Source organism: Stegostoma tigrinum, chromosome 15 (genome assembly GCF_030684315.1).
Source record: "Stegostoma tigrinum isolate sSteTig4 chromosome 15, sSteTig4.hap1, whole genome shotgun sequence".
Taxonomy (NCBI): Eukaryota; Metazoa; Chordata; class Chondrichthyes; order Orectolobiformes; family Stegostomatidae; genus Stegostoma; species Stegostoma tigrinum.
The window spans coordinates 50,547,363-50,559,580 of NC_081368.1; the positions used below are offsets into that span (position 1 = coordinate 50,547,363).

Genomic DNA, 12,218 nt, shown 5'->3' on the forward strand with positions numbered 1-12,218 from the left:
AGTATGGACGACTTACAGCTATCAAGAATGAAACTGAACATTTTCACCTTTAATGTCTCTTGACATTTTTGAGGAAGGACAAAATCATGAATGCGACAGATCATTTAAAAGCAAATCTCCCAGATACGCTAGCAGTCATCAAGGTAAATTTTTGTTCATGACTGTTAGCAACAATACTGCTATTCGAATGTTAGAAGATCTGTGATATAGTATAATGGTTATCTATGGAAACGTTGAGCCTTCTGTTTCTTTTAGTGGAATCTTGATTTAGTATAAATTGTCCAGAGTGCTAAGATAAACTGTTTCAACTTGGTTAATGTTCCATTGATTAATTGAGTATCAAAGCAGTTGGACAAAGTAAAGTCTGTATAACTGCAGACATAGATAAGTTGGAATTTTAATTAATTGCAGATTTTCTTTCACCCAGTTCCCAGGTTTTTAGTCCTACCAAACAGTTTGTAACTTGTCATGCATTTCTAACTAACAATACTGTTGGTAAGTTCTCACATTAAGTTGTGGCTGCATTCTTGAAATATCCATCTTTGAATGTAACAATTTGAAGAGAAACATTGATTCTCAGAGGGGCCAATATCAAACTATAATTAGGTTTTGCAGGGCCTTCCTTCTCAAAAAAAATTAAAAATCGTAATTGCTGGGTTGCATTATTCTATATAGTTAATTTCCTACTTAGTAAATGATATAATCTTACGAATGTGAAACAAAGATTTGGCTTTCTCCTTACAGTACAGGTACCACCCCTTCACCTTTAATTCTATTTCCCTGACTTTCTTCTCCGTAATCCTCTTGATTTTGCAATCCCTTGCCAAGCCTCGACCTATGAGCTCTAGCCTTCCCCACCCCCCCCACAAGCCCTGACCCTAAAATTGTGACCTCCTTCTAACCCCCCGCCAAAAACTGCTTCATGTTGTTTTTAAAAACGGTATTGCTCGCCTCTTCCCTCACTCAGCTAGTGATCCAGAAACCCAGAGGTTCTACAGGCCTGCATTTGAATCCCACCATGGAAGAAGCAGAGTAGCCAGAAGGGAGTGAAGATAGAACAGTACAGCATAGTACAGGCCCTTCAGCCCACAATGTTGTGCCGACCTATTATCTGACTCTAAGATCAATGAACCCTGCATACCCTACGTTTTACTATCATCCCCATGTGCCTATCCAAGAATCCCTTAAATGTATCTGACTCCAGTACCACCGCTAGCAGCACATTCCATGCACCCACCACTTTTTGTGTAAAGAACCTCCCTCTGACATCACCCCTGTACCTTCCTCCAGTCACCTTAAAATTATTCCCCCTTGTAATAGTCATTTCCGCCCTGGGAAAACGTCTCTGACTATCCATTCTATCTATGCCTCTGATCATCTTGTACACCTCTATCAAGTCACCTGTCATCCTTCTTTGCTCTAAAGAGAAAAGCCCTAGCTCCCTCAACCTTTCCACATAAGACCTGCCCTCCAATCCAGGCAGCATCCTGGTAAGTCTCCTCTGCAAACTCTTGAAAGCTTCCACATCCTTCCTATAATGAGGAGACCAGAACTGAATGCAATATTCCAAGTGTGGTCTCACCAGGGTTTTGTAGAGCTGCAGCATAACCTCGCGGCTTTTAAACTCAATTCCCCTGCCAATGAAAGCCTACACAGCATACACCTTATTAACAACCCTGTCAACTTGGATAGCAACTTTGAGGGATCTATGGACGTGGACCCCAAGATCCCTCTGTTCCTTCGCACTTCCAAGAACCCTGCCATTAACCTTATATTCTGCATTCAAATTCAACCTTCCAAAATGAATCACTTCACACTTTTCCAGGTTGAATTCCATCTGCCACTTCTTTGCCCAACTCTGCATCGTGTCAATGTCTCGTTGCAACCTACAACAGCCCTCCACGCTGTCCACAATTCCACCAACCTTTGTGTCATCAGCAAATTTACAAACCCACCCTTCCAATTCCTCGTCCAAGTCATTTAGAAGGATCACAAAGAGCAGAGGTCCCAAAACAGATGCCTGTGGAACACCATTGGTCACTGAGCTCCAGACTGAATACTTTCCATCTACTACCACCCTCTGTCATCTATTAGACAGTCAATTCTGTATCCAGACAGCAAAATTTCCCTGAATCCCTTGCCTTCTTACTTTCTGAATGAACCTACCATGGAGAACCTTATCAAATACCTCGCTAAAATCCAAATCTCCCACATCCACTGCTCTGCCTTCATTAATGTGTTTTGTCACATCCTTAAAGAATTCGATGAGGCTTGTTAGGCATGACCTGCCCCTCACAAAGCCATGCTGACTATTTCTAATCAAACTGTGCTTTTCCAAATAATCATAAATACTATCTCTCGGAATCCTTTCCAATAATTTGTCCACCACAGAGTGCATCACAGAAAGTACAGATAAAACGACAGGCAGATTATCACTGAAAAAGCAGAAAAATATTGAGATAACTGGCCTCTGAAAAAGATTTGAGGAGGTGGCGAAAGGGTGATTAGATTGAAAAACTGATGGAGGAATACAAAGCAATGAATGAAGTCGTAAAGAATAAATGCTTACGTGACAGAAGCTTGAAAAGATTAACTTCAATGATGTCACTCTGTCAGAACCATATATCTTGATTCCCTCATTGCAACATACAGTCTGTCAAACTTATTTCGTCCGTGATGATCTGTCAGTGCAGTGAAACCAATTTCTTCATGCTCTTGTCAGCCCTTGTTTCTGATCTTTACATAAACCGGTTTACATTTTCATAAGAGTGAAAGTGTGTTGCAAGCCTAACAGACTGATTATCGATTTGTTGAATGGTTGCCAAGAAGTCATAAATTGGATTTTGAACTCAAAGTTTCTGGTTCAGAGGCAGGGGTGCGACTTACAAAGAGAGGCCTCTTTCTGAAAGACCACCCTCCATAGAAGTCAGCCTTTATTACACCCTGGCATCCCCTGTTTCTGACATACTTTCAGTGTTTCAGGAGGATCCCACTTGCTTGTTTCAGCTATTTATTTTTTGAAGTTTTGTATAAAGTACAGCACAATTTATGTGGATAAATGATACATATTTTCAAGATTTGAAAGTAAATTTTGAGCATTGCGAAGTATGAATTAGAATGGAACAATGCAACATCTTTTCATCAACAGCAATTTGTGCATTTATTAATATTTGGCATCCAAAAAATAATTTCTTTGAGCATTAAACAAGGCATTGAACAGAAGAGTGGTTTTCGAGGACAAAGAGCATTGGAAGTTAAGACTTTGTTGGAAATTTTTGAAAGCGGTTAGGAAGTTGACAAGAGGTTAAAGTTGAAAGTAAAGCAATCCTAGTGGGTTTAGAAGAAACAGCAACAATACTGGAACAGTGAGAAAACAGTATGGTGTTAAATTCACATGAGCAGGATGCGTTGGTATTGTATGATTGAAGACAATTACTAAGGTAGGCTGGGTGAGGCTTCCTCAGTTACTTGAAATTGGAGGTAGCAATTAACAAGGAGGGCATTAACAAAAGTGAGCGTTATGAACCTGTGGAATAGGATTTCCACAGTGAGATGGTAGAGCAAACCCATATAGCTCTGAGGTGGTCTGTGGCGTGGACAGGATGTATGGAAGGACACTTGAAACCTGTTTAATCCCAAACTAAAATTTTGCATCTTGGATTAGCCTACATGGTAACTGGAGGTCAGAGACCAAAAACTTGCATTTTCTGACAGGGGCAGAGAAATATTACTTAATCATTGTTGAGCTGCCTAAAATTTTGATTTATTCGGTTTTGAAGGGGTAATTATAATTCATTGTCATTGAACTATATACGGAAACTGATTTCATATCTAGGGCATTAAAAATCATTGGCAGAGTCTGGGATGATGTCGTTGACATGAGGGAGAAAACTAGGCACGAAGAACAGAACTTTGGAGATGAAGTGTTTTAGTTGTGATGAATAGAAGACAGCCATACGTTGGAGATGAATGGGTGAAATGTATGAATTGGTTCATTGTGCTGGTAACAACAAAAATGTCAGAAAAGATTGGGAGAGACATCAGCCTGTAATCAAAGTCAGAACTCAGTCTTGCATTGATAATTGTTGGTATTCTCCCAGCTCAGTGTCAGACTTTATCCTCTAACCTTTTCATCAGCTACTGGAATTATATTTCAGCAGGATCTTTAAACTACCTGATTTTGTGTCTTGTCTGTAATATTTCTGAGTGTGAAGTAATTCATAATTGTGTCAAAAATACAGATATTTTATACAGGATGATAGGACTAAAAAAAGGGTAAAGAAAGTAATATAACTTAGGACAAGTGTGTGATTTAATCACTTGATTATTTTTCATGTCCCATCATTTAAGAATTCTATTTGTATTGACTGAGGACTTTTACATTATAGTTTTTCATTTTTTTAAAATCTTAAGTATGTGTCAAAACAGTGGCAGAAACAGGTCTGGTCTTTTGGTTTGGATACTGAAAGGCCATTTTTTTAGTTTGCTGGTGTGGTATTACAGAATTCGGAGGATGCAGTTGGGGTAGAAGATCAGTCACGATCAATTGAATGGCGGAACAGGTTTGAATAGCCTATTCTACTGCATGTTAAGTTTTCATATTTTTATAAGGGGGTATTTCTCATAAACACTTGTGTCTTCTAATATTCTTAAACTGGAAAGGTGCTTGTATCAGCTTTTTAGGTGATGTGTATTGTTGATTTCTACCTTTAAGTACTTGTAAGAACATACTGGATAACCTGGTATTGTGGCAGATTGGTGCAGTACTGAATGGGTTTATAGAGAGATAGGATCTGAAACCAGACCTGTAGGTTTCTTGTTTAATGGAGGGAAGATGGAATAATTTATTTCAAAAGTTGCTTTCAATCTTCCAGCAGATGGCTGGAGAGTCACACTGACAGGAGCATGCAATCAAGTTGTTTCCCCACTGTCATTTGGGGGGTAAATGTATAATATAGAACTGAAGGGGATCAGAAAATATTGATGGGAATTGGCAAAATAGAAGAAAAAGATGTGTAGGATCATAGATTTTTTTAACATATTGTGCCATGTGGCCCATCATGCAAGCTGACAAGTAACCATTCAGCCTAATCTCACTTGGCAACTCATAATCCATAGCCAAGTGGATTTTGGCAAAATTTCCGGTAAACGTGTTGTGGTAACTGTTCAAGACACTGATTATTGAGTTTTTCAAATGTTAATCTTATAAATTTTGTTATCATCCAGTATGGCTAGATTACACAGAGCAGACTGGAAGTTAATTTGGATTGGACCCAAAATCAGCTACATCATAGGTTCTTAAATCAATTGGATTTATGTGGTTGTATTAGGATAATATCTTTTCAAGTTGCATTGTGTTTTCAGCCAATAAACTTCATCCTTCACTTCACTATACCAGACTGAAAATGTAAGCGCCGGTCATTCAGGAAATCCCCACAAACGTTAGATACTTTTGAACAACCTGTTCAGACATGTTATGACCCACCTATGAAGCAGGTGGGATATAACCTTGGGCTTTTTGCACTATAAAAACTCCCCTACCTAATATTTTTAACCAGCCTGTTCAAACACATTGTGACACATCTGAGCAGGTGAGACTTGAACCTGAACGTTCTGGCCCAGAATAAGGACACGAAATGCCATATTTATTTGTACATGCAATTGGCTCTTCTCCACCCTGCCCCCCCCAAATAAAAGGGACCTGGACTCATACTTAAGTATTTTCACAAAAGGCCCATCTTCTTTGGGGGCTGTTGAGCATTTTGAGTTTGCTTGAATACACTTGATGACATCAATTTTAGACAAATTCATAACATTGAAAGGCTTCCATGATCTTAAATATGCATTAGATGTCGTATGCAAGAATGTTTGTTTGATAGTAGAAATGAGAAATCAGTGTTTTCACTGTCTTGTCAGTTTATACTGATTTTCCATTCGTTTGCATTTCAGAATATATTAGTGTACTCAGCAAGAAATTGGTGTGTACATAGCTATTGTACACTTTCCAATTACATGCCTATTAAAAATTTCAACCCATGGATGGTCCAGAATGACATCTTTTGGAAATAGTGATTGTGTTCATGTACCACAGTGACTCAGGAGTTAGCACTGTGGCCTCGCAGTGCCAGGGACCCTGGTTCAGTTCCAGCCTCGGGCGACTGTGCAAACTCCACGCAGACATTCTCCCTGTTGCCTGTGTGGATTCCCTCTGGGTAGTCCGGTTTCCTTCCACAGTCCAAAGATTGTGCTAGTCAGGTGACTTAGTCATGGGAAATGCAGGGTTACGGGGCTAAGCTTTCCACACTGGATGGATTCTATTCTGAGGATTCTATTCATAACATTGGACTTCCAAATATCATCATCTAGGGTTTCCTCACTGCAGTTGACCAAAACCTTTAATTATAACGCAAATATGAGCATATTCTAGTTTGTAGAAACAGTTTGGTTACTATTGCAGTCACCATCCTAAACATTTGCTCTCTCCACTGATGGTACATTCGTGGCTGCATTGTGCACTGTCCAAATGGTGCACCATAACAACTTGCAGTGGTTTTTTTGATAGCACTTTTTGATTTAAAGTACATTTCAGTCTTTTTTTAAATGTGGAAATTATTTGTTAGTGCACAGATACTTGAAAATTTTTATGCTGTAACTTAAAAGGGGCCTACTTGTATACAATCTACGTGGGAAATTTCAGGTTGTTGCCATTTGTCCAGCTTAGAGTGAACATTGTTCCAAACCCATGACCTCTATCATCTAGAAGAAGGGCACCAGGCATGAGGAAACATCACAGCAAAATTCCCTTCTAACTCACATTTCTGACTTGTAAATTAATTACATTTCCTTCATTATCTGTAGGTCAAAATCCTGACATTCCCTACCTACCACCACTATGAATGTACGTGAGTTCAGGAGAGTGGCTCATCTCAAGAGCATTAGACAAAATATACTAGCCTTGCCAGTGGGCAAAAATGTCCCATGAAGTAATTTTTAAAAGTTGGTTAATCCTACAGGAAGAAGAACCATCATGTTCTCATTGTCTGTTTCTTTGTATTTTTTTTCTGAAGAGATGAAGCATCAGGGTTTTGTTATCTGAATGATGCTGTGCTTGGCATTTTAAAACTGCGAATGAAGTTTGATCGAGTTTTATACATAGATCTGGACCTACACCATGGCGATGGTAAGATTGAATCTTTGATTTCATCTTAATTACAATACCTTGATGAAAATTATAAAGGAATTACAGAATCTCCTATAACATTACTGATGGTACATTCAAGGAAGTGCTGTTTGATAAGGACAAGTGTTATCATAATTGCATCATACTTGTTTAGTATGATGTAAACCTGTGTGTAATTCAGTATGTTCTGTAATGCTACAGAATTTACTTCCCACTCCCTCTGGAATTAGTTTGAAGTTCGCTTTACTTCTGACACTGCTGCAGTCCACACTCTATAGGTTGACCCTCTGTGCTCTAAAGAAGGGAATTTGAGGATTTTGATCCAGTGATACTGAAAGAATGCTGATGTATTTCCAAGTCAGAAAAGTAAGTGGCTTAGAGGGGAACTTGCAGGGTGTGATGTTCGCATGTATTGCTGCTGTTGTCCTCCAAGATAGAAGTTGGCGTGGTGCTGTCTGGGTGAATTTCTGGTCAGAGACATGCGACCCCTTGAACTGCCTCACCATTCTGATGTGATTGTGGCCTTGACTCCAGTTTTCTATTTGCCCCAAAAATCCTGGACTACTTCAGATCAAAAATCTATCAAATGCAGCTCTGAATATATTAAATGACCCAGCTTTGACTGCTCTCTGGAGAAGAGATATCAAAAACTAATTGTCCTTGGAGGAGATAAGTTGTTTGTCTTCTCGATCTTAAATGGAAGACATTTATATTTTGTTACTGTTTGTTCCAGATGTCCCCTGGAGGGGAAACAACCTCTCAGCTCCTATCCTGTGAAACTTGCTCAGACCTCATATGTTTCTCTCCAGTTATCTCTTATTCTTCTCATCTCTAGTTATGTTATATCTTAAATATGCACAAACTTCCTATCTGCAAAGTTTGACTACCTTTCATCCTTTTTTTCGACATTTACTCTCAGAACAGATATATGTGTAAGTCACTCTGATTGCATCATATGATCAGCTGGCATCTATTAATCTAGGAGATGATGTACTGTGCCCAGGGTGCATGTGACTTCTGGATTGAATATTGCCTGCATGGGCCAGAAGATTTATTAATAGAAGTTTTTTTTCTGCAGCTTGCAGAGGGTGAATAGCTTTGTTCCAAGGTCAACTGATATTAGTTCGTGGCAATAGGCTGCCTTCTCCACCACCTAGCCATTCCTTTTGATCGCACACTTTCAAACCCTTACAGGCTGCTTGACTCCATACACTGCAGTCAGCAGCAAGGATTTACTATGCATTGACACCAGTCTGAAAATTTGAGGTTGCAGATATCCTTGTATTGCAGATATGGCCAACCTGTTGATCTTGAGCTAATGGTAAGCTCACCATAGAGCCTGCTGTGGAGATGGAACCGTCATTCATTTGGCGCTTGAACTTAACCAGCAGAGTTGCTGCTCACTTGTGAGGATCCCTGCACACTGCAGTTACCAGTTTGCTGGACAGTAGTGATTATAAAGCATTTTTCCATCTTCAAATCTAAAATAGGGATTTAAATAAATCCCTATAATTGTGTATTTCATAATTTCATTACATTATCTTTGAATTATCTTTTAATTCTTTTAATGAAGTTTATATTTGACAGCATCAGCCTCTCAAAATGTTCAGACTTAATCTATCGGCTATTATCTTGTTGAACCAATAGCTGTGAGCACTGAGATGTTTGTTGCTACTGAAGGCTGCGCTATCATTGCTGGAGGAACTCAGCAGATCTGGCAGCATCTGTGGAAAGAAGTAGTTAACATTTTGAGAGCATTGATCCTTCTTCAGACTTGACTCAGAATGGACTTGAAATGTTAACTCTGTTTTCTCTCCACAGTTGCTGCCAGATGTGCTGAATTTCTCCAGTAACTTGTGTTTTCGTTTCCAGCACTCGCAGTTTTTTGTTTTATGAATCATATTGTAAGAGTTTGTTGCAAGTGTGTTATAATCATACTTGGTGCAGTGACATATCTATGAATCCTCCGTTGGAAGGCTGAGGCTGCTAGATAGCTCGAACTTTGGAGTTCTGGGCTGTTGTTTTCTGTGTCACTCGGGTGTCTGCACTAAGGCGATTGTCCACACAGTGCTCCTCAGGAAATCTGAGACCACCGGGTGTGTTAAAGAGGAATGAACTGACACAGGTCGGAAACAAAACATGCCACACTTGTGCTGTGGTAGGATTGCCCCCATAGAGTCTCACAGCATGGAAACAGACTCTTTGGCCCAACTTGTCTATGCCAACTAGGTAAACTGAACAAATCCCATTTGGCTCATATCCCTTTAACCTTCCCTATCCATGTAACTGTCTAGGTGTCTTTTAAGTATTGTAATTGTACTCACCTCTACCAATTCCTCTGGCCACAGTTTCCACCTTTTGTGGATACAACTGTGCAGCGTGACTGAGACGGTGAGATGTATTCTTTTAGGGTTCTGCCTCCACCTATTAGCCAGAAAGTGCAAATTCAAATCCCACCTGTTCTAGAGGTGTGTCATATACGTCTGAATGGGTTGATTGATAGTATCTATTTATAATAATTATAGGGAACTTTAATCTTCAGATGAATTGGATAAATTAATTTGGCATAAGTAGTTCAGAGGTCAGGATAATTAACAGCATTTGAGAGAGTTTCTATAAGAACACTTGATCTCAGAAGGAATAAAGGGCTACAGGGAGAGTGCAGGGAAGTGGAGTTGAAATGCCCATCAGCCTTGATTTAAATGGTGGAGTATACTTGATGGGCCGAATGGCCTTGCTTCCACTCCTTTGTCTTATGGTCTAACACAATATCACATCAACCAGGAGAAAGCTTATATTAGATTTTATCTTGTGTAATGAGATAGGATTAATTTGTCATCTCAGGAAATAATTCTCTGGAGATACATATTATTATACGAGAGAATTCAATGTGGAATTTGAGAGGGACATAGTAAGTCTTAAAGTGTGTAAAACTTAAATAAAGTCAAATACGTAGGGATCAGTGGAAATTTGGCTAAGGTAGATTAGGTACTTATTTTAGGTCCTTAGATTGAATGTTAAAACTTTAGATAAATTGAATTTTGAAGTTGTTAAATCACTGACTTTTTCCCAGATTTTTATGTGCTAGTGTACAACTAATTTCGAGCAGATATTTAGTATTGGCCTGAAGATATTTGTTTTGCCAGTTTTCTCCTCTTGTCAGAGAGGGATCTGGCCTCCCTCAGTGCATCTCCATAGCATTATGGCTGAGATAAGTGTGTTACTTTGTGAACAAAAGCTAGAACAAAACACAGTAGACTATTTGAGATAACAAGGTGTAGAGCTGGATGAACATAGCAGGCCAAGCAGCATCAGAGGAGCAGGAAAGCTGATGTTTTGCTTTGAGACCCTTCTTCAGAAATGCAAGGAGATGATGTATTGTGCCAAGGTGCATGTGATTTCTGGATTGAATATTGTATGCACGGGCCAGAAGATTTGTGTATAGAAGTTTTTTTTCTGCAGCTTGCAGAGAGTGAATAGCTTTGTTCCAAGGTCAACTGATATTAGTTCCTTGCACTAGGCTGTCTTCTCCACTACCTAGCCATTCCTTTTGACCGCACACTTTCAAACCCTTCCATGCTACTTGTCTCAATACACTCCAGTCAGCAGCTAGGATTTCCTATGCATTGACACCGTACCAAAAACTTACGAAATATGGTTGGAAAACTTATGTTATGAATCTGGAATGGGTTTTTACTTTGGCTACAGATGTGGACAGAACAAAACCGGTATCCCACTCTGAAGAAGGGTCTTGACCCGAAATGTCAGCTTTCCTGCTCCTCTGATGCTGCTTGGCCTGCTGTGTTCATCCAGCTCTACACCTTGTTATCTCAGATTCTCCAGCATTGACAGTTCCTACTATCTCAGTGGATTACTTGCCATTATTGCAACTCATTAGAAGAACAGTATGCCGATGGTCATTTTTGAACAATTTGACAATTTGTATTGGTAAAATTGAGGAACATTTCTTACTGTCAATGGACCGATAAAGTATGTATATCGCAACCTGTGATCATCTTTGTCATTTTTTAAAATTCTCTCTAGGCGTAGAAGATGCATTCAGTTTTACATCTAAAGTCATGACTGTGTCATTTCACAAGTATTCCCCTGGATTCTTCCCAGGTAGGTCTGCTGTCACTCCAGTTTTTCTTCTCAATAACAGCAATCTTTCAGAGTTTTTTAAATGATTTCTTCTGGCTGTTTTTCAAGGAACAGGTGATGTGACAGATGTTGGAATGGGGAAAGGAAGGTATTACACTGTGAATGTGCCTTTGCAGGATGGCATTCAAGATGACCTTTACTACCAAATATGTGAAAGGTAGGAACTGCTATAAAATTCTGACTCTGAACAATATAGAATTACTTTCTTGTAAAGTATTATGCTTGAATTGGGATGCCCAGAGTTTCACCCATAATCGGGTGGCTTTATTGCCTGTAACTTACAATGTAATGAATTTCCAAATGTCCCATTTCGATGCAGAAGATATCCAGTCTAGGTCAGTTGTCTTCCAGCAAAGAAAGAAGGGCCACAAGGCATTTTTCTGCAGCTGATAATATATTATTTATCTGTTTAAGGCAATGGCAATCTTGTCACCTCTCAGTGATCTTGTCGATGAATGTTGATTTCTGGGCAGTTTTGTGCTGTGTGCTTATGATGTCTTGGAAATGCATTGAAATTGCCTGGCCTTATTTTGTCTGCCATCCTTACTGTCAGCAAAGAAGATTTCAATTTTATGAATCTGGAATGGGTTTTTACTTTGGTTACAGATCTGGACAGAACGATAGTCAGTATCTCACGAACATAACTGACAATGGGATCTGGCTCACAAACTGTGTGTAAGCATCTTTTTTTCTGTTGAGAGGATAGCTGTCCTCCAGGCTTTGAAATGGCACAGGATTGTGGAGGTGACATCAAGGGAAGTGGACATGAGCAGACTCTGCCTGTGGTTGACACCAGGGAAGAACATTGTGCACTGGGGAGCGGGTTAAAGGCAGTGATCCCAAGGGAACTCAAGCTGCAGATGATAGCTGAAGAGAG

General features: G+C 39.5%; 1 protein-coding gene across 7 annotated transcripts in view; it reads left to right on the forward strand.

The window, feature by feature from the left end:
* hdac8 (histone deacetylase 8) overlaps nt 1–12,218 on the forward strand; it is a 71,395-nt gene that overhangs the window by 21,904 nt on the left and 37,273 nt on the right. For all 7 annotated transcript variants that reach the window (XR_009446712.1, XM_048544446.2, XM_048544447.2 and 4 more), the window contains 3 exons: nt 7,068–7,180; nt 11,225–11,302; nt 11,390–11,498. Coding sequence is in view for 6 of the 7 variants with exons in the window: in XM_048544446.2 (XP_048400403.1) it covers nt 7,068–7,180; nt 11,225–11,302; nt 11,390–11,498 (300 nt within the window). In the remaining variant the exon portion in view is untranslated. The remainder of the gene's footprint in view (nt 1–7,067; nt 7,181–11,224; nt 11,303–11,389; nt 11,499–12,218) is intronic.